Source organism: Dermacentor andersoni, chromosome 1 (genome assembly GCF_023375885.2).
Source record: "Dermacentor andersoni chromosome 1, qqDerAnde1_hic_scaffold, whole genome shotgun sequence".
Taxonomy (NCBI): domain Eukaryota; kingdom Metazoa; phylum Arthropoda; class Arachnida; order Ixodida; family Ixodidae; genus Dermacentor; species Dermacentor andersoni.
Window position 1 is genome coordinate 350373958 of NC_092814.1, and position 23307 is coordinate 350397264.

Below are 23307 nucleotides of genomic sequence, written 5' to 3' on the forward strand. Positions count from 1 at the left end.
TATTTTGATTTCTTCCTGCTGCTTCGTTTCTTTCACATTTTTTAGTTGAACATTCAGGTTCAAGAGTGGCCCACTGTCATCGCCACTAAACAAGCATCTGCAGCCCTTCCTCTCACTATCACAACTAATCCCTTCTTTTAAGCATTTTCACTTCTCTTACCAGCCCTCACCTTATCTTTTATACCTGCTTAGTTTCCTCTCCCTCATGGGTGGCCAGCAGCAGTGGCTGTCATTATCAAGGCTAGGTTGCGCATACTTAATTATCCATTGATGTCGAAGGGAGGGTCGTCATCACCTTAGTTCACTTAGTACATATACAGCACTGCTCAGAACATGACCATGCTGGCTTAGCAGTTATGGTGTTGCGCTGCTAAGCATGAGGTTGTGGGATAAAAACCCGGCCACAGCGGCCTCCTTTCAATGGGGGTGAAATGCAAAAACGCCCATGTATTGTGCATTGGCTGCACCATAAAAAATCCCAGCTGGTCAAAATTATTCCGGATCTCCCACAATGGCATGCCTCATGATCAAATTATGGTTTTGGAAAGTAAAACCCCAGAATTTAATTTAATTTCTTTTTTACTGCTCAGAACTTGCAAAGGCTGTTGAAAACAAAGAAACATGCAACAGAGAAAAGGCGAAGACAGTAATACATTTGAACCCGTTTAGCATGACAAACTCAATAGAAAAGTGGTCGTTCCATGAGCTCATTATGTGTGAACTGTGTTATATGTGAACGTACAAAATGAATGACAGGGAAGCTGGCATCAACAGTTACCATTCGACACCACTGTAGCCCGGAAATCAGATTTTCTGTATCTTCATCTTTGTTGCCAGCACTTCCCTGCATCTAGCTGCAAGTTTGCATTAAAAACATCGCCTAAAGTGGGAAATGTGGTGTTGTAATTGTTTCAAAGTGGCGCTCGACCGATTCTGATCACCTGCCATTTTGAAACTATGAGCACAGCCACCGTCATTTTTTCTTCGAGATGTTGTGATACGCTTTGCTATCAGTGGGACATGATTGGATTCTGCATATTATACCAAAGCGTTCTAGTTGGCTGCAAGTGTAAACTACTGAGGGAGGCCAGCATTTTTCAAAGGTCTTGCTGTTACGGCTGCAGCATCAGCCACACGCACACAGAGAGCTGCGAAGATAAGTTTTCTGTGTCGCTTCAGCCAAAAAAGTATGAAGTTCAAAAGTTAGAATGCCATCGCAAGCCATTATCAGCAACAACATAAATGAAGCTTCGACGAGCCGTGATCGCCCAATAACGGCGTAATAACCACCGACTCTTCACAACTTTGCGTGGCAATGGTGTGTCGTGCCACATTCACGCCAACTCGGGTTGCATGAATATCGACTGCAACGATACGATAGCAACAGTTGAGCGGCCGTTGGTCCAAATCGTCCAAATAGGCATAGTGCATGCGGTGCCACTTATAGAACTGTGCAAGAACAAGAGTGCCACCATTGTGGCCTCCAAGATAGCACCAGCGTGTGCGCCAGTGCTGTCTTGGAGGCAGCCGCCGCCATACGCTGTACAGCCTCGACCTGAAGCACGCTAGAGACATGCCTTGAAAGCATGGTTAAAAGCGAGTAACTTTCCTGGTGGCTTCAGAAATCCATGCGCGGCGCTCGCTCATCTCACCGACCATATCTTCGTTGCACTTGGACTGGAGCAAGAGGCACATAGCTGTGCGCCCAGTTTGGTCATGCTTCGGAACTTCACGTGTGCCTTCCTTGTACCGTGACTGATTTTGAAGTGTTCGTTGTTACAGTATGGCGCTTTTGAAAATGGTCGTTATATCTAGATGCAATCTCAAGAGGCAGCGACAAAAAATTGTAAATGCAGTGAAATGTGGTCGTTATAACCGATTATTTATTATATCTGAAATTGTTATAAGTGGTTTCTAACTGTACGTTGCATGGGATGAGTGCTACACTTGCAAATGAAAAAATTTAAATTAGATTCTATGGTTTTATGTGCCGAAACCACGGTTTAATTTTGAGGCATGCCGAAGTGGGGGGGGGACTCCATATTAATTTTGACCACCTAGAGTTCTTTAATGTGTACCAAACACACGGTACACAGGCATCTTTGACTTTCAACTGAAGGCTTATTAGCAAAAGTGCTGTCTTAAGTGCAAGCATTTTGCCAATACTTTGACATTAAATTTGTGATATGAAACAGAGGTCACATTAAGTGTGACGTTTTTTCTAATAAATCTTTAGCTGAAAGTGTAGCACTTATCCTGTGCACTGTGCACCTCACCCTGTTTTCCTACATTAAATTTTTCTTTGTGGCCTTGGACTTGGAGGACCAGCGAAAGCTGGTGAACCGGGCCAGGGAAGCAGCAAGGGCCAATGGCTACCTGGACTGAGGAGGCCACCCTCCTTGAGTGAAGAAAGAACTTTCTCACTGATTTACATTATTAAATGTTTGTTCTCTCTCTCTCTCTCTTGCTGCGAAACAACTAGCCTGGGAAGAACTTTTGCTAAGGAGGTTGTGAGTTTAGGCTCTGCAAGTATAGCATCTAGTCTTCTCTAGCGCATTATTTCATGTTACAATTTTGGTGCATCAAATATTTTTTTTTTAGTGATCATAAACGATTAACCCCACTGTGCTCTTGTTAGTGTTGGTGATTTGGCTGCTATGGAAGCCATTCGGGATGCATGCTTATTTGTTCCGCTGGGTGACATTGCAGGACGACATTGAGGAGTACGTTGAAGTGGACGAGCGTGAGCAGGTGCCACAGGCAGAGCAGCGCAAGTGGGAAGAAGAGCGGATGGGCATTGCCCGCATGAGCTTTGGTGCGAGGGACGCCAAGGAGAAGCACAGGGTAAGAGTGTTGCATGTCTTTTTGTCTAGAGTCAAGTCGTGTAACTTCCATGTGTTCTACTCAGCTTGCACAATGGCAAGAACAGCATTAGTTTAATAACTCTGGGCACAATACAAGCGTCACATTCTGGGAGCCTTAGTTGGGTGCAGCTATTTGTGCAAATGGCCACTTTCCGTGGTTGGTTATTTCCCTGGGGGCAGACGCAATGAAAAAAATATTGTTAGCGGGCACACTTTCTGTTAGTGTTACTGTCACTTATGTTGAAGTCCGTTAAACCAAGTGGCCAGAAAGAGCATTGTGATGTCTACAGATGCCCTCCACAATAGCAGCCAAGCATTGCATTAGATGTTATAGTACATGAAGCTGCAGGTATTGGCAGGGTCTTTCACTACTTCTACCTGTGCAAGAAAGATCTGTGTATCGCTGAGGATACACTTCAAATATTACTGTGCAGAATTGTTCCACTGTGGCATTGGCATGTGAAACCACTTAATGGTTATGCAGAACACTGCTTAGCATCACTTTTGCCATGCAAAAAGATGTGCACTTTATGGCCATGACTAAAATAGAGGGACGTTTAGCTTTCTCTGTTCTGGTCATTTCCGAGACTTGCATTCAGTGGAACCACATCAAAGCATACATAAACTGCAGATCCAACGAAAAAGTGGCTTTGCTAAATCCCCACACGTTGTTACCCATTAAACTACTTACAGTTGCTGACTGATTTTTCAGACATAGCAGGGACCATGAAAAATGTCACGATAATCGGGTGGCCCAAAATATTCCTGTGAAGAAAAATTGTATTGATTTTTGCAATACCATCTGCATGGGAAGCTTGTTTGTAGGTATTTGTCTGTACTTGTTGTATAGTGCAATAAATATCTATTTGAAATGAGCTTGGCATATATGCCAGAGCTGTTCTGTTAATGGCTCGTGCCATATGCTAAAATTGAATAAATATTCAATTATAATGTCATTGTAATAGCTGCTATAATGACCATAATAAAGGTAAGCACCGCCATCTTGTGTTTCTCCACTGTTTAGTGTCCCATTAGAGAATGGAAAAGTACTAACCTTGTAATTAATTGTTTGCTTATTGACCCTTTTCACGGTGGTCCCGTGGGCGCTGCCATGTTTGATCACTGGTGACGCAGCCATTGCTTGCCTCAGCTCCCTCCATTGCCTCTGTGTTTACAATGGATGTACATGATGCCGATGCGGCTCTGCAAGTCTCTGTTTCGGCGGATATTGTAGACAGTGACTTGCGGACAACAAGCGAAGCTTTAGCTACAGCTTCCAAGGACATGTAAGCGTTTTCGGAGCTCATTACGCTTTGTCCAAATGGTGCAAGCAGCGTATATGGTGCTTGTAATAAAAACGGGGCTAAAAATGTATCCAAAGCTATCCTAACTTTCCGCTTATGAATTGGATGAGTATCAGTGTGTTTAGCTCTTTGTTCTTTATTTAGCAAATACTTTTAAACAGTGACTTGTCACGCTTCTGGCTCAATAAAGTTCCCCGAGCAGTCACTATCTGATTGTTTATTTTCTGCCTCATCGTTTACGGGTGTGCTCAGTTGCGATAGATTTGTTCTTGCTGGGCACAAGGCTTGTAACGTTGACATTCTGTATGTTGTAATAGCTTGTAGCAAATACATATTATTGCTAGTTACTCGCTTACTGCGTGGACCGTTACGAAGTGTTAAGCTTCGAACATTAGTGTACTGTCAGTGTAGTAGCTGTCACCCATGTTTTGGGCCATTGATTCAAGTGTGCGCCCGTTCACTTATTCTTGATACATTGGCCATATAGTGGGCGTGATTTCGCATGAGAGTTAGGGTGCATGTGTTTAGATTAGTGCAAGAAACTTACTGCAATAAAACCTCGTTAAACCGTAGTTGGCCAGAGCTCGAAAAAAAGTATGTACTAAATGGCAGTACTGCTTAACCAAAATAGCATACGATCGCCCCCTTACCTGTCAAAAACGGAACTCAGAGAGAGTGCGATGAAAGGGCAAAAACGTACAGTATTTATTCACTTAGCGCGACAAAAGTCTTATTTACGCTTGATGCCACAGCGGCTTAGCAGCGACGACAGCGGCCTCAAACTTGCTGAAGCTGCAAGCCAGCTTTTCAGCCAGCCCCTTCTTCTCGGCAAGCACTCGCATGGCAGATTCCTTGTCGTTGCATATTCTCCGTGCACGGGCGTGGTAGCGCTGCATAAGTCGCTAGGCTCCTTTTTCATTGCAAGGTGCTGTTCTCGTCGCAATGATTGCATTCACGAGGCTGACTTAACGTGCAGCTTCTGCCATTGTCAGGCCTGAATCGGCTGTGCTGTTGCTTTCCATGTCGTCCTCATCACTGTTGTTAGGCGACACTTCGGCAACAACAGACACAACAGTGGCGAAAAGTTGAACCTCGTAGCCAACATATTTTCACAGTTGCAGCGTTGCAGCTGAGCAACTTCTTCGCATTCCAAATGCCACACACTGTAGTCGACAGCAGATCCCTGTCGCGTGCCAGCGTCGACTTCTTGCCAAGTTCGATAGTACGAACGACGTCCAATTTTTCTTCTACGCTGAGCACCCAGTGTTTTTTATCTGAGCTTCGGCATGACGCGAGTCCTAGCTTGCACGACGCCACAGCGCTCTCAGGCACGGTGCCATAATTATGTTGATGTTGATATGGCTTAACGCGCAAATGCACAGGGTGCTTGAAGGCCATTGTTCCGATCTCTGAGGCTTATTCTACTAGGCCGTCCGAAGGGTATGACGCACCGTTGTGATTGCGTGACGAAAAGTGGAAATACTACGTGTTAACCTATACGTGCGCAGTAAGCTGGTGCGGTTTATGCGTATACAAAACAAAAGGTGATATTCACTCGTTTGTCTAAATTTTTCCATTGTAAGAATATTATATGTGACGCCCGATTCGGCTTCCGGAAAGGGCGATCAACCGAAACTGCCCTGCTAACCATTAAAGAAATCATCGTGCAAAATATTCAAGACAACCTTTTCACTCTCGGCCTGTTTATCGATTTTAGTAAGGCGTTTGACTGTCTCAAACATAATATTTTAATTTACAAGCTTTCACTTAGTGGAATCCGCGGAACACCTCTGGCTCTAATAAAGTCTTACGTAGAAAACAGGAAGCAGGCAGTATATATAGACAATCAACAATCCTTTTTTTTACCAGTGCAAAACGGTGTACCACAAGGCAGCGTGTTAGGGCCTTTGCTTTTTAATATATATATTAATGATATTGTGAGCATTGATTCAACCGTAAAATTTATCATATATGCGGACGACAGCAGCATATTAATTTCGGGTCCTAATGCAGACGATCTAATTATCAAATGTAATCAAATACTTGACAAATTACACCTCTGGTCTAATTTGAATTGCATTAGAATAAATCTAAAGAAGACGAAGGTAGTAATATTTAGAGCTAAAAATAAGATAGTCAAAACATGCCATGCTGTCAAATGCCAAGACCAAGAAGTTCAAGTAGTGAATGAACACAAAATTCTCGGGGTTACGTTTTCTTCAAACTTAAGTTGGGATAAACACATAGAAGATGTTTGTAGTAAACTAGCCGCAGTGACAGGAATTTGATCTCGTTGCCGACATCTTCTTCCAACACAGGCTAAAATCCAAATTTATCATGCACTGTTTGCTTCATAAGCTACTGTGGTCTTGTATGGGCTACAACGACAAAAAGAAACATTGCAAAAATAGGTGCACTTCAAAAGAGGATCATGCGACATATTGCAAACCTTGATCACCAGTCCCCCACGCGAAGTGCTTTTATAAGCTACAATATAATTAGGGCGGAATATATGTATCTGTATCGCTTGCTCCGCTCCTTTTACTTTTCCACTGTAGCTTTCCAAGATTTTCTAATGAATCTAGCATCTCTAAGAAAAAGACATATTACACTATCCACACGTAACGATTACGTTTGTATTGTCATATGTTCACAACTTTAGATAAAGTTATTACACACATTTTGAAATCATATGTTGTAGATTTATTAATTAATTACCCTTATGCTTCTGTATAATTCATTGTTCTTCGCATTTCTTGATGTCATGGACACTACCTGTTGCTGTACATCAATACTGCCTTGTAGAGGGGGGTCATGGGCCTAGTCAAGCTGTCGAGACAGCTTTTAGCTCTTGACCCTTTCCAGGACCTATTATTTCTGGAAAAATAAAAATTGAATTGAATTGAATTATGTTAAATGGCCGCTGAGTCGGGGATCTGACTTTACTACTTTTAAAACGAAACTACTGTTTAAGCGGGTACAGTTTAACAAGGTTTTACTGTATATGCCAAGAAGTGGCGCTAAGCCCTCTGTTACCGTATAACGAGCGGTACTCACTCATGCAGATGTTCGGGGGTTGAAGTCCTCTCCTTGGAGGTTAGTGCTATACAACGCTGGCGGATGAGTAAATTTTTTTCAGCGTCGAGGGAAGATGTGCATCGCGAAGAGCCAGTAACACTGGCAGTCCTTATGTAGCAGCGGTCCGTGAACTTCGAGACAGATTCATTCCATTCCTTAATATGCCAGTCACAATTTTCACAGCCAACTACTGCACACATCTTCACTCCACCGCTTCATATTTTGCAGCATGAATGGAACGCAGTGCGTCAGCGAATACAAAGTTGCATTTCCGACAGCTGATTGCATAGAAGCAGGGCAGAAGAGGTAATGGTTTCGTATTTGTTCACTTTCGCTGAGGCAACATATGGCACACCACTGTAAGCACCTTCTCGTTTCTCTGGAGCAAACTGCTTTGCGAAAAGGGTCAGTAAGAACATCAGCTATATAGGCCTTAAGTCTTAGGTAGTCACACTTTGTTGTTTGCTAACAGAGCTATTCTTTTTCTTGTATGTGTGTTTACTGCATTTATTTTGACAGGAGGAGAAATATGACCTCATCTTGGATGATGCCATTGAGTTCGTCCAAGCTCTCCGTGTACCAGGTACAAAGCACAAGGTGAGGTGAAAAACTTTCTTGCGAAAGCACCTTTGTTGTTTTTCATCAGATTTTCTGACAGGTATGTAGGGCATGAACATAAATTAATTTTAGCGCCATGTCCTGCAAGGTATACATAGCTAACAGCTCGGCTCTATACTAGCTTTTATTTAAGCAATATTTCATTAAACATTGGAGAAGATTTTTGCAAGCTTATTTCAATTTGAATGCCTGTATGTACGATCATGAAATATACCCATAATTGCATGGTATGAGAGCAAATCAGAAAGTCTTTGCCCCTATTTTGTTTTAGCCAATTTATGGCTGTAAATGGGAAGTCAACATATCCATTCCCAGCAGTGGACCTTTCTTGGACCAGTCTGGCCTTACCTACTGGTAGCTCTGCGGCACAGCACTACTTTCAGTTGTTGAAGATCACAGTTGTGCTTCACACATCCACATTGTACAAGTAACAAAGTGTAATTTGTTTTCTCTGGAGCAGGGGATGAATGCCCATCGAAATCCATAGGGAAATGCAGCCCCTGTATGGGGAAAGGTGTCTCGCTTTGAAAAGTGTGAGGTGGTGGTGTTGTGAGTTCGCAAAGGCCGTGAAGACTTGCATGACAGTGAGCGTTCGGGGAGGCAGCGTGTGTCTGGGACTGGGACTGGGAGAGTCTGGACCACCCACCATGCAATCCAGACCTCGCCCCTAGTGATATCTGCATTTTCGGTCCGCTGATTAAGTACCTGGGAGGATAGCGATTCATGTGCTACAATGAAGCCAAGACAGCAGTCTGACGGTGGTTCCACAGTCAGCTGGACCAATTCTACCACAGTGGCATCTAAAATTTAGGGCCGCGATGGGACAAATATCTGAACTGGTTTGGGGACTATGTGGAAAAATAGTGTAAAGTACATAGTATAGTATGTATATTTGTAATTACCTGCATGTACTTATTTTGGCCAATAAAATACAGGTGCAAAGACTCTGATTCGCCCTCGTATATCATATATAAGTGAAAACTTTTGCTCATAAAATCACGACCATGCGTTTCTTAAAAAAAAATTGAGGTTTGTTTGGGCATATCTGACCTAAACCAAGGCTTGTCTAACTTTTTCATTATAAAATAAAAATTTATGCATAAAGGGGTTAAAGATCCTCCGGTGGTTGAAATTAATCCAATGTGTCCCCCCCCCCCCCCCTCCCACTGTAACATTTATCATAGCCCATGCGTTTCTTTTGGACGTCAAACCCCGCAGTCCGATTTATATTTCTTTTTTTCTTTCTTTTTTCTTTTTTCTTGCATTTGTTGAACAATGCTGTTATTTTAAACGTGGGAAAATTCAAACCAATTATGCATGTCCCATTGGGAGTGTAATCAGTCACCACACACTGGCAGTGAGGCTCTGGGGGGTTGAAGAGGAGGAAGAGAAATGTGAACAGCAACAGGAGAGTTGTGCTGTCTTTGTGAAGCAAGAGGATGTGTGCATGATAGGATTTTTGCTTCCTGAATGTTGGTGTCCTTTTTTCACAGGACAGCAAACCCGAGCCAGAGCTGAGTGAGCACGAGCGCAAAAAGCTGAGCCTCCAGGAGACACGTCGCAGCCTTCCCGTCTTTCCCTTTCGGGAAGATCTCCTCCAAGCTGTTGCTGATCACCAGGCAGGTCTCCCTGTTGGCAACAGATGCTTTGTTGTATGTCTCGCTATGGTGATGATCAAGCTGTATTCACTAAAGATGGCTCATTGGCCTAACAGGGAGAGGGATGGAAAGGAAGGTAAGGGAAGTGGGCCAGCTATTGAGAGGTGCTCCGCACTACGCCATGCGGAGCATGCCCAGCTCCACAGCGAAGGTGTGACACATGTACAGTGCTGCCGGCCTCCGCCAATGGATGGCTCCACTCTTTATAGCCCGTCACTTGGCCTCAATGCTTCCTCCAGAGGCCCTCAAGCTTTGACCAGTTGAAGTTTGAAGGCCTCTGGAAGGTCTCTTGTGATGCAGCAACAGTTCCCTCACAACAGGTGACACAACTGTTCGTGCAGCTGTCATGTTGCAATGTAGGGAAACCCATCTGTATAGGGGGCAAATGTGCCACAGTGTCTTCTGAAATGTCTTTTTTTTTAATGTGAAAGCACTAAATGGCTCATGAGGGTGGAAAATTTGACAGCAGCATGTCCACACGATAGTACAAAAAGGCTTCAAACCTTGGACCTTTGGTGGGAGTCGAGTCCACAAACTTTGGGCTTAATTAAGGTGAAGTGAATTAAGGCACATTTAATTAAGCTATAGTTAATTAAGGTACTTGACCCTACGACCTTTGGTGGGAGTTGAATCCATGACTATTGGTGTTAATTAAGGGGGGACACTGTTCTTCAAATAATGTTAATGATGTTTTCCATCAATATTCATGAAACTTTCCATTCTTGTTAAGACTTTTGTGCTGATTTCAAATATGTAATTATTTTTCCAATAGGCCATTTAGTTATGAAGATAAATGAAATTCATTGTTCATAATTTGCACAAACAATAAGGGGAAAAAAATGCGCAACAAAATTCATATTGGCACATGCCTGGGTACTAGAAAACATAAGGAACACAATGGTAGGAATACTATTTTGATACATCAAATATTAGCAATTTTATAGCAATTCAATCTTTACTGTTCGAATTGTGGCTACCCCACTGTCTGTTCTAAAACAGAATAGAAAATTTTTAAAGCATAAATTCCAAAATCTGACCCTACCATTGTGTACTTTGCACACTCAGCTACAAGCCACAACAAAAATTATGGCTCTATCTGCTTTGAAGGCAGAGGTATCGCCGCGGCAAATCAGCAACAAGTCAAAAGTCGGCGTTTCGAGAAAACGAGAAAAAAGGAATACATTCACTTTTAATCAAAAGTACAGAAATAATTTTGCATTATTTTGCAGTGAAAGTGGCTAAAAGCCACCAGTAATGTAGTCGCTCTGACCACGGCCACCCAAATGCGGCAAAAACATCGTTTGGCACGTTTCGCCTATTCCCGGTGGCTTGCATCGCGCGCGCGGCAAGGTTGTCGTTCACGCGGGTCGAGCTCCACGTCGACGCGATATCGCCGCAACACGCGCACGTGATAACGATCTTTATGGCGAGGCCAGATTACCGTTCGCTTTTGCCTCCTGCGACGTTGCCGCCGCACACCTTGCGCTTGACAAACGACATCAGTGCGTTCACGGAGTCCTACTGAGGATAGCGAAGCCTGCCTCGGCGTCGACTGGCGCGGCTGCAGCGCCGTCGGCGCGAGTGAGCAAATCCAACACCCGCTTTGTTGCTGGCGTTGACGCAAGAACTTGAAGTTTATTTGAGCATTCATCTCCCTCTGCAAAAAATCCGCACGCCGCGACATTGCAGCGTCACGCCGAACGCGGCCACTGTCCGTAACGAGTTCACTCATTTGTGAGCTGGCTAGGCCTACTTCGGCATCGTCCGCGGCTTCGGTATCATTTGCGGTTGGCGGCGAGCTACTCTCGATGCGTTCAGAAGGAATGGAGCGCTTTTGAAAGTTATAAGCTGATCGCTTCTTCGTTTTGCCGAACTTCCCCGGTGGATCGGACATCGTTCGGCATGTGCCAACAAGCCTACGAGACGCGCCGTCGCGTCGCCTGCGGAGTGGAGCAGACGATGGGAACCTCGCGCAGCCAACCACAGCACGCGCTTTTGGTCACGTGCGCTAGTCAACGAATCGGATCACGCGTTCGGCCTTTTTTTTTCCCCGGATTTCAACGTCACTGGCGTACCGACGGAGTCACTTTTGGCGGGAAATTAAAGAAGGAAGGCTCCTCTTTCCTACGAGACCAAGATGGCTGCGATCGCGCGCATAGAAAAAGAGCTACGCGCCGCGATAAAAAGGGCTGTTTTTGCGCGGAATTCAGCTCACAGTGATGTTATAAATTGATATTGCGGACGAAATACTCGTCCCTGAGATTCGAAACTTGGTGAATTAAAGGAATATTAGCTGTAGAATTCGAAAATTTCATTTTCGAAAAATCGATTTTTTTCGCGATTTTTTCGCTGCAAAGACCCGTGTCCCCCCTTAAGGTGAAGTTAATGAAGGCACACTTAATGAAGATAGAGTTAAGACACTCGAACTCACGACCTTTGGTGGGAGTTGAAGCCACGACCTTTGGTGTTAATTAAGATGAAGTTAATTAAGACACATGTAATCATGATATAGTTAATTAAGTCACTCAAACCCACAACCTTTGGTGGGAGTTGAACCCACGATCTTTGGTGTTAGTTAAGGCACAGTTAATTAAGGTAGAGTTAATTAAGGCACTCAAACCCAAAACCTTTCGTGGGAGTCGAACCCATGATCTTTGGTGGCTACATGCAGTGCACAGTTCAAGTAAAATGATCCATGGGAAGTAGGTTTTGTGCCACCTAAATTTGTACCTCACTGCCACCATATGTACCAAGTCATCACTTCAAAGGACCGCTGTGTTATGATTTTAGTTTGCTATATTGTTAGGGGTGTGTGAATATCGAATATCACCAAATTGAATTGAATAGGGAACGTTCGAATTAATAGATTCACGAATCGAATGTCTGTTATTCGATTTTTCGAATATTCTATATATTCCATGTAGAGAACCTTGCAGGGCCACATGTCGCATGCGCTGCAGAGCCCCTCGTGATTGATGCCGCCCAAATGAGCATTCCACTTGGTTTTTGGCACCAGAGGCACCGCGGATGGGTCGCCTTGGCTGGCACGGTTGTTGACTGTCACTACGAGCGTTCCCCAACGTCAGACTGATGCAGGGATCGCACACACAGCGTCGGCGGGGCCAACTGTCTGTACAGTGTTCGTCTGGGTCGGCAGTACTGATCGAAATGATAATTCAACGACGACAGAAGGAATGTCAACCAAAGTAGCGTGTATTTTGTAAAGTGCGGAAGCATGTCCGAAAATCGGGCCAATCAGCCGCCGATAGGCATGCGGATCATCGTGAATTTGCGGTTACCTTCGAGATTTCAGATACTTTGACAGGTGGTAAATCCTGGCAAACAAATTGCATGGACGTCGCCTGCTCTTTACCGTTAGCACCAGCTATGTGTGAATCGGTGATCGAGTCACGTGATGCACGGTCCTTTCGTCCATTGCATAGATTGGCCTTATGGTAACATACCTACCGTAAGTTTGGAATAGCTCTTCTTCCTGTTGGTGTAAAACAGGAAAGAAAAAATTTCTATGCAATAAAATATTGTCACGAGACACAGGTCCACCATTAAACTGAGAACCTCTGGTATTCACTATAACAGAACATCCCTATTTCATTAGTTTCAGAGGAAAAAAAGCACTTTATTCTATTGAACAGAACTTCTGTTGATAAAACAAACATTTTTTGCCGGACCTTTGTGTACTAGAACTGAGCTCAAATCAGTGCTGGCATACTAGTTTGCTGTTGCCTTTAATAATAATAGACCGTACTGTATATCTTGATTTGTATGTATGTTACTGACAGCTTGCTGCATTCTTGTCATGGAATGCTAAGAGACTCCAGAGCATGTGCAGCACCGTATTTTCATGTCTGAAATCTGTATGCATTCAATTCTGTAAAAAAAATTTCAGATATTCAATACTCATTTCAATATTAGGCTTCCTTTTTCTTGATTTGATTCTATATTTGATTCGAAATCAAATATTCAGTATTCACACACCCCTAATTTTTTTACACAAGTAAATGCCAAAAGCAAGCGTGCTTCTTTTTCTTTTTAATTCATAATTCAGCGGCTTTCCTTGTCTGTCTTTTGACACCTGTGGAAGTACACAAAGCCATTCTTTACGTTAACAGCAGTTATGGCTCATCTAACACTGAACACATGTCTGCGGCTCTCTTGCCACTGTATGTCACTCTCTGTTAAAAACCTGCCAGGATAGCATTGTGGCTATAGCATTGTGCTGCTGCGCTTGGGGTCGCAGGTTTGTTCCCGGCTGCGGTGGCTGCATTTTAATGGGGGCAAAATGCAAGAACGCTAATGTACTTAGATCTAGGTGCATGTTGAAGAACCCCAGGTGGCCAAAATTTATCCGTAGTCCATCACTATGGTGTGCCTCATAATCAGACCATAGTATTGGCACGTAAAATCGCAGAATTTAATTTTGATATTTTTCTCTCTTGGAAGCAGTACCCTTTGCCCTACTTTTCTCCCAGCCTTCGGTTTGTGCTGCCAGTGGTCGCGTAGCTTTGATAGGTGATGTGGTCGGAACATATAAAGAGGCGGGGAGCATTGCGGTAGGCACATTTGCTCTCCGACAGAGTGGGAGGGCACCCACTACTAATAATTCGTATTCTGAAGATATTGCAGCAGGCAGACAGCGGCAGGCTGCTGCCGAGTGGTTAACATTAAGGCTAGTATGGCTTCCACTGAACATGAATGGGGCAACACAGTTCAGCAGGCGTGGGAATGTGCAGTGCATGTAGAATAATGTAAGGGGCATGTAATGAGTGTGTAAATGTGGCATAGGCCATTATTGCATTGAATGGCTTTATAAGCATAATGCACAGGTAGTAGGCATGTGTATAAAACTAAGTTGGATTTTTCCTCTCCAACTTTTAAAATAACAATTGGAGATGTATCTTCTGTTACAGGTGCTGATTATTGAAGGTGAAACTGGCTCAGGCAAAACGACACAGATCCCCCAGTACCTTTACGAAGCTGTGAGTTGCTGCCTATTTTTTCACTCCTTCTCATCCCACCCTTACTTTTTTAACACGAAAATGTTTTATGCCGGGCTTGACCGAATGTTGACCTTTGTTCAAAGGAAAGGAATTTGTATAGGCTCTTGTGTAACTCCCATTCTGTGCGAAATTTTTTTAGCTTTTTGACCACCAGCTTGTGCCTGAACTAGGTAGTGCATGTATTCTTAAAACAGGGAGATATGTCGACCTCTTATAATTTTAGCCAGAAATCCAGACAACACAACAATTGTAGCTAAATAGGATCTGTATGTTTGTTAAACCTAGCAGAACACGCTGTTAAATCTAGCAGAACACTATAAAAATGTCAGCCGAGGCAATGGGTTACCTCAAGCATTCTTCTGTACGAAAAGTTTGAGCGGCAAAAATGCCATCAAAAAGCTTGCGTCAGAATGCAGTAGGCAGGAAACACTGCTGCACCATTTGTCACATTGGTAAACAACTTTCGGGGGCGTGCAGTAGCTCGCAGCACCCATAGAAACACGGGAGCTGACGATTCGTTTTGCACAAGGGGGATGGGGAGAGAGTGAATGCGAGGGTAACGTGATCAAGCATGCGCTAGGGAGGGAGAGGGTAGGAACATGCGCATCATATGTGGGCCATGTATCATATCTTGTAGGTCATCTCTCCGCAGCAATTCCAAAGGGTGAGCCAAGACGGTTATTGCCGTGATGTGCATTGGGTTCCTGCGCATCTTGTTTTTGCGTTTGCATAATCTCAAGTTTCCGAGACAAAGTGTGAAGCGCTTGCTCGTGTTATAACAGCGAGTTCGTGGTCATAAAGTGAAATGTGTTCATGTTTGCCTGAACACGCGTGACACTGATAAAACTGTGAACCTTACTTAGTGTCGTCTCTCTGCTATTGCGATCAATGCTCTGCTTTTCTAGCAAAACTGACTTTTTTTTTTTGCTGAGGATTAATGTCTGTATCTTTTTACACTTTTGTTTTTTATTTGTGGGTGCCTACTGTGGGCACTAAGCGTGGTCAGTCATGGCATCCAAAATTTACGGTGCCCCTGCAACACAACACATGCAAATCTCAAACGCCATGAGCTATGCCAATGCATCGCTGTCGGCACGATCTGCACTGCATGCATTGGTGCTCATAGCCACTCTATTATAGCTTGACCTTCTTGCGATTTGGTTATAAGTGCTCACTGACAAGATACGATCTACTAGAAATGCCCTGGGAATTTATGAAGTTGTTTTTACTGCGGAAACGTTAAAACTTTAAATGAACAAAAATCACGATTTAACAAAGTTTTCCGCTGCAAGTACAACTTCGTTATGTGTGTCGAGATTTGACTGTATTGCATATTGATATGCAGATACATTTATTAGCTAGTTTCTTTACTTTAACATGTTAGGAACATTACAATTATGTGGCCAACACTAAAGATATATTTTTAGTGTTGGCAACATAATTGAAATGTCCCTAATATGTTAAAAGTGAGAAAAAAAAAGTGAAAGCTTGTTTATTTGACCCTTGTTAATTCATAAAATTTAGTCGTTCGCACTGTACCACCAACATGTGCATTATTATACAGTGGGAGACACCCGTAAACTCTGGAAAATTTGGTATTCGCCAGTTGTCATTCAGCACACTTGTTGTCAAGTGATAAGCTTGGGAGTGTGGGTAGCCCTGAATAGGTAATGACAAGTGAACAAGGCCAAAGTTGTGCTAGCATCCATCCATTATATAGTGGTGGTGTACTGTTGAGCTATTATGACCACTGCTTAGAAAAGAACCACAGGAGCACAACTTCATTTAAAATGAAGCATTCTTTATCTCTTCCCTTCACTTTTCCACTGCTGCTGGCTGCTGCTGCTGTCGCTGTCTTGCACGTCGTGTTGGGGGGTGGTTTAGAACATGTATAATGTACATGGTAGGGACGTGGGAGAGATGTCTGTGTGCTCTTTCCAGCGAGACCTTTATAGGTCTCACCACAATGCCCTCTGGTACTCCCTGGCCATCAGCACAACGCCCTCTGGACGACTGTAATTACGTGTTAGCCCCCCGCGAAAGCTGCAGTGCTTACTTTTGTACTCACGTGTACCAGCCAAGATGGGAGGTAGTATGGTCGAAAGAGAAGACAGAGAGTGCGTAAAGCCAATGCCCTGACTAAATGGGTGAATAATAGCCACTCTTTGCTTGTGGGAGCTTGCATACATGAGGTAATCATTGGAGAAGGGAAGGGACCACCATCAAAAAGCATGCTTCGTTTACGGTCTCTTCAGTGAAGGAAACGCTGCTACTAAACATGGCAACAGTTGCGGACAAACTGTAACAATTTTAATTGAAAGTATGATATGGCACGTTTCTGCTATTTCTGAAAAATAAACGCCGTGGAAGTTTGCACATGCAGACAATTGACACAGGGTGGGCAGACGCAGAGCTGCACTCAAGCACCGCAGCATCAAGACGGCAACATGCATACGGCTGGCCAGCAAATCAACACTTCAGCCACAATGTGAGGCGCCCGTGTGAAGGAATGACAGTGCTAACTTTCTCGCAGGCTACGAACAATGGCACACAACAATGCCTCGAGCAAACACATCCAGCTGTGTGTTCTGTGTATACATGCTATGTAGACAAACACAAGTGGTACATGCATCACATCACAACTGTTGTAGGCCGTCAACATCACTGCTAAATATTGTCAATGAATGCAAATAGCACAAAAAGCTTCGCTTATATCGACTCCCATAGTGCCTGGGATCTGCATTCTTTTATTTTTTATTTTTTTACATTTTTATTAACGTGCATGCAGGACTCCTTCAGCACAGTACATACAGGAAGCCCCTTCCTGTTGTTTTCCTTCAATATGAGACATCTGACCTACTCCCTGGTGGGAAATTACTAATTACTGTATTTGTAAGAATATAATGGAACCACAATTTGACGCAGGGAGTGAAAGTGGGGCATGACACCTTCAGTTGCTTAAAAAAATGTGATTGTAAATATAAGGATGTGTAATGTACCCATATGTTTAGAATAGCACCTTTTAGCATAGTGCAATGCCCACAAGCATCGTCATAATGTTCATAGCACATTGCCCATTGCCTGTGGGATCTGCACAAGTTGTTGGTCCCGCTCGGATGTATATTGCGATAACGGATTGTCCATCACTATGCTAAAACGTTATACAGTCGAACACAACTATATCGAACCCGTTTACATTGAATTATTCTATATATCGAACAATTTCTGAATATGGTATAGTTACAATGAGCACAGATAGCAAAAATTACGCTTACATCCCGATATATAGAACGTCAAGCGGCAGAAAAGTGCCCCAGAAGTTGGCTTTCCCTCGCTGTGGTGGGGAAACCCAGCGGCGCAGCTCCATCCAACCGCTCTCCCTACCGTGACCGCGCTGCCTCGGGCGAGCCGTCGACACCCCCCTAAAACAATGATCCTGGCCCGCCTGCAGCGCTTGCCCAGACAGCCAGTCGGAGGCTCTTGTGCCCTTGTCATGCAAGATGGCACGAGTGCAAGTTATCTTGCTGCTTTTCTGGTTCATTGTGGTTGTGCCTTGTGGGCCTTCTCCCGCAGTGTTGCCATGATGAAGCGGCAGAATTCGCCTTTCGCCCTGAAGCTCGAAATCATAAAAACGAGTCGAACACGGTAAGAAGTCGGATGCCCTGCAGCATGCAAGATTCCGAGGAGCGCTCTCAGCACGATCTTGAAGAATAAGGGGGGATTAGGGCTAAGGCGGACAAGCTCGCAACCCGATGCCCGTGGTGCCCGACGCGTACGCACGGCCGTGCTCAAGTGGTTCGTCCGAAATTGCTTCAGACATGTCGGTTTCCGCGTCTCAGTGATGACTGCAAACTCTGATGAGTGCGACGAAGCTGTTGCCGTGTTTCCGAAGTTTGGAGCGAGCTGTAAGAATTTTGGGAAGCTGTTGACAAATCAACGGTCGACAAGTTTGTGAGTGCAGATGATGGTGTCACGACCACGAGAGAGCCCAGAAACGAAAACTACATTGCTGACATCAAACCGAGCACAAGTGAAAGGGGGCAAATGAGGAAAGCAGCGATGGTCCTTTGCCCACATCCTCTGAGGTGATTGGTGCACTCGCACTAGTCCGGCGCTTCTGTGCGAATGCGAAAGGTTGCGGCCGCAGCTGCTCCGACTTCTTAGACAATGTGGAGAAGTGCGTGCGTCGCAGGCAGCATAAGCAGAAGAAAATACAGGACTATTTCATGCGAAACTAAGCTAGTTTCTTCAATAAAGTGATCTTATAAGTGGTATGTGCTTTTATGGCATCCAATTCTTTAGCAGGCTTATATCGAATTATGCTCTATATCGAACTGATAGGCGTTTTTTTTTGCAAGTTCGATGTAGCCGGGTTTCACTGTAACAAGAGCACAACACACTGCATTGAGGACTCTGATGGGCTTATACATAGTTGGCAGCTGGCACGTTCATTTAGTAAGGCCACGTGGACGTCGCTGTCGTCAATCAGCCCATTGGACCTATACTCTCTAGAAAAGCATTTTTACTGCACTTGGACTCCCTCCATGATCACCTCCATTCCCTTTCGTTCTCTTAAGTTGCACCCTTGCTGTTTGCAGACCATGCATCTTGTTACCAAGAGGTTGGCTTTTCTGCAACACTTGCTAGTGCAGGGCTGAGTTTACCTTATGTGCTCAATTTCACAATGACTGGAGTATGCTAAGTACTGGCACAGAATCGGGCATGTAGGTATTCGCAAATTTGATAGAAATAAATGCAAAGAATTGTATCGGCTCCCGTGCGGTCAGCAATATATTTGATTTGCTTCGAATATTCATATCTTATTGAATCTTCAATAATTTTCGAATACAGTAAAACCTCTTTAACCATTTGAGAGTAAATTTTTCTTGCCAAGTGCGACCTTCTGGGGTCATATTCTTTTATTGCAGATTTAAAATGTTCGGACTGACCTATTTCGAAAAAATTTTATCACAATTTCGTTAGTAACTATAAAGTTACAAAAAAAATCTATGGGAAAAGATGGCTTGTTTATTCATGAATACAGATTGGGCTTCCATGAATACTTATAGTAAGAATAAAAAAGTAGATGCACTGAAATAATAATACTATTACGATTCGGTACTTTCGTAGTAATCTGCATCAGAGGAATCGCCTCTCGACTCACTTGCACCAAAGCAACCAGCGCACGTCCATAGCACAATTGAACCGTGTACATCAGTGCACGGAAGAAAACTTGATGCCTGTGCGCCCATCAGAAAAACCATTCGAGTCAGAAATTTGCAGTAATCTCTCGTTCCTTTGCAAACAAGGGGCGATCAGTTTTCACGAGCCAAGTCTGAAGAAAAGAAATGCAGACATGGCAACGTCGTTCAAATACGATGCCATCGCTTGTAATATACCAGCGCCCGCCTATGAAAGCTGCGCAGTTGAACCCACTTATAACAATTTTCAAGTGCCACGAAACTTCTATTGTTATAACCAATAATTGTTTGATAAAGTGGAAGCTTGGGCGAGTTGGTGATTCAATATCGACATGTCTGCATGAAAAAAAATCAAAATCAGGCGATGGCAGAGTTGTTGGTAGTGGTGGGGAAAACTTTATTTTTGTCCGGCAAGTTAATAGGGTGGGCAGAGTTGTTGTGAGAACACTATGATTGCGAGGAGGCCAGTGCCCCTCCCCCAACATTCTTCCATCCTGCTGCTGATTGTGTTGAGTCGTGCAACTGTTTAACTCTGCTATCATTCGCACTCTCATCACGTGTAACAAGCCACAGCTGTCGGTGTTCAAGAATGGCACTGCTATAATAACTGCAAAGAGGGGTCATGGGCAGCACGTGGCATGCGAGCTCCACCGAGGCATCGCTTTGGTGAAAAGGGGCTTTTTAAAAAATGCGAGAAGGTTGCCGCGGCAGCCTGTCAGCTTGAGAAATACAGTAGAAAGGCTAGGGCGAGATGGCCGCAAGCATCTCGCCGCAAACTTCTCACTGGCTTCACGAGAAAAGCCCATGTACATCAGCCTTGCTTTCATTATGCAAAGCTTGCCGACATCCTTCTCCAAGGCATTCAGGCACTTCACATAGTGCTGCGGAAGGTCCCTCACGAAAACGAAGCCCCAGTGAGACCGAGTCATCTGTAGGGCCTACTGCGAGGACAACATTGAGATCGCCCTGCCATGTCATCGCCTTCACTCTCCAGTGCAGGCACGTTTATGACAATCGCCTCATCGGTTAGAAACACTTTGTTTCGAAATCTATAGCAGTACGCTTTCTTTTCACCGGCAACGTCTTGCATTGCCAATGATAAATGGGCAGTCAGCCATATTCCGTTTCAGCGGCGAATCTAATGAGGCTAAGAAACCATGTGGCTAGGAACGACTTCGACGCAGCCAACAAAGAGAGCGTGAGCGACTCGTTTGCAGAACTGCACAGAATGAGGGGCCAGTGAGCAATCTGGGAGCAACACGGTGCACCTGGTGCGGTTCGTTCGTGTTTCGGATGGTGGTGCTGCGTAGAGCTATGGGCACAACCCATTCATGTTCACAGAGTTGGAAGGGTGACGGGAGAGAGGCGCGCGAGGCTGGCAATATGGAGAAGGCTGGGAAATGAGCACACGGCAGCCATTGGGCCATCGGGCAATCGTGCAGTGACTCGAATTTCTCTCTTGGTTGGCAAATGACAGCGGCGCGCCAGCTTCGGTAGTAATTTCTCTTTTACATTTTTTATTTTCCAGGATTTCACACTTTATTACCTTTCGGCACAGACATCCAGCAGCCAGACATTGTCGTTATAACCAATAATTGCGGCATGGGGGCATTGTAGTAAGCGGGTTATTTCACTGTAGAAAACATGCAAAACTTGACGATGCAGCATTTTCTCATTGTTATAATCGATACATTGTTAAACTCGGTATTGTTATAAATGGTTCAACTGTAATTGTACCCCTGTGAGCAGCAGGCGAGCGAGCATCTCGCGGTGACCCTTTAAGAGATTAGAAACCAGATAGACATCAACTTTTACAAGCGCAACGAATGGAAACAGCCTACGAGATGAAACCAAAATTGGTCGCTGAAATGCCAGCATAAAGAAGCCGGCGAATGAAAACCATGCGGCTACAGAGTGAAAAAAAGATTCCTTGTATTAACACGGGGTGCAGGGCAACAGAAACTTGCTGGGCAACAAAAAGTTCAAAAATTGGTGTTTTTCAAACATAAAGAGGGTGCCATAAATATGTCACATCGATCATTTGAGACTTGTTCACAGCGCCATATATTTATGGCATTGACCCTCAAAGGGTGAACTCAAACTCTGATATCTCGAAATATCTCTTAGCCAAAATTTTTTTATTATTGCAAGGTTCGAATTTATGCAAGTCAACAAAGGGGACTGCTCCATCTTGAGCAGCGGAGGACGTGCAAGCCCATTCCTACTTTTTGAACTGAGGTATTTAGGTTCTCCTTGTTGGCTGTCCTTTCCTTCAAGGGCTACACAGCTGACAAGATGAAGATAGCCTGCACCCAGCCGCGACGAGTTGCTGCCATGAGTGTGGCTGCTCGAGTCTCTGAGGAGATGGGTGTCAAACTGGGAAATGAGGTGAGTATTCTGACAGCTCATAAGCTACCTGTTCCTGTTTGTGAACCAGATGTCGTAGAGTAGACTTGTTCGAGAAAAGGCTCTGTTAAGCCAAATACTCTGAACAATTTGGGGGCCTTTGTTTGGTGTCCTATTCAGTAAAAGTTTGTTCATTCGAATTCTGCGGGAATGCTGCAAAAATTTAAAATATACAAAATTCGAACTAATAAAAGTAGGAGAAAAAAATTGCTTTGTTAAGGCGCGTATATAGTCCGACATAGCGTGAGCGCACATGCTCACTCACGCTACGCCACGTTGGCGAGAACAATGTCCATAGTTGGCGCAGCCAACATAACCGGATGCGGCCAATGCAGTCCGACCTGTCCGACATTTAAATTGCTCCATCCACACATTCTTCATGCCGACTGTGCCAACCCACAATGCATTGCGCGAAGAAAAAACGTGCCTACGCCATAGCTGTTCAAAACGGCCTGTGGGTTGGCAATCGTTCTGCGCGTGCTCTGAAGAGAGCAGCCTCCGACGGCATGCACATCGAAATATACAGGGGACGGGATTTCGATTTCGGCTGGCACAGCGTAAGCGGTGTAGCATGACTGGCCACAAGCGATGTGCGCCGTAAACGTAAGACTATAAACGTGCCTTTGCACAGCCAACGCTCGCCACAAGAACAAAAGCTGCACTCTAAAATGCACTCGTGAAACACACCGCAATCTGCTGCGACATTGCTCTCCGTTGTACTCTCCTAGCTACACCGGCTGCGCGATGCTGAGTTGCACAATACGTATAGGTGGCATCCAAACACGCATCCAAGTGATGCTTTCTTTTGAGTAACAGCCACGAATCTGAAAAATTATGCTTTTTGGTACTGCTAGCGCTGATAAATGTCACGGCCACAATGTTTTAAACATTACCTGGTGCCACTTCTTGGCAAAACACCTCATATAGAAAGAGCATAGTCTCCAAAATGTAACGTGAAACACTCGACGCCACATCCGCATTTGTATCTTGAAGGTCTTGAGAGAGGGAGAGAGCCGGCCAGCAACAGAGGCATTGGCCATGCCTGGCCAGGCCCAAACATGTCTCTCTCCAATCAGGCCTAAACAAAGGGCTGCAGATGGAAAGAGCAAAGCTGCATGACCCTCGCGGCGACACCAGCATCGCCAATGGGCTCCCGCGCA

The 23307-nt window shown here is 44.4% G+C and overlaps 1 protein-coding gene across 1 annotated transcript in view; it reads left to right on the plus strand.

Moving 5' to 3' along the window:
- l(2)37Cb (DEAH-box helicase 16 lethal (2) 37Cb) overlaps positions 1 to 23307 on the plus strand; it is a 118219-nt gene that overhangs the window by 35549 nt on the left and 59363 nt on the right. Inside the window, exons 7-11 of the mRNA XM_050166553.2 lie at positions 2710 to 2844; positions 7766 to 7843; positions 9358 to 9483; positions 14451 to 14519; positions 22019 to 22129. Coding sequence (XP_050022510.1) covers positions 2710 to 2844; positions 7766 to 7843; positions 9358 to 9483; positions 14451 to 14519; positions 22019 to 22129 — 519 coding nt within the window. The remainder of the gene's footprint in view (positions 1 to 2709; positions 2845 to 7765; positions 7844 to 9357; positions 9484 to 14450; positions 14520 to 22018; positions 22130 to 23307) is intronic.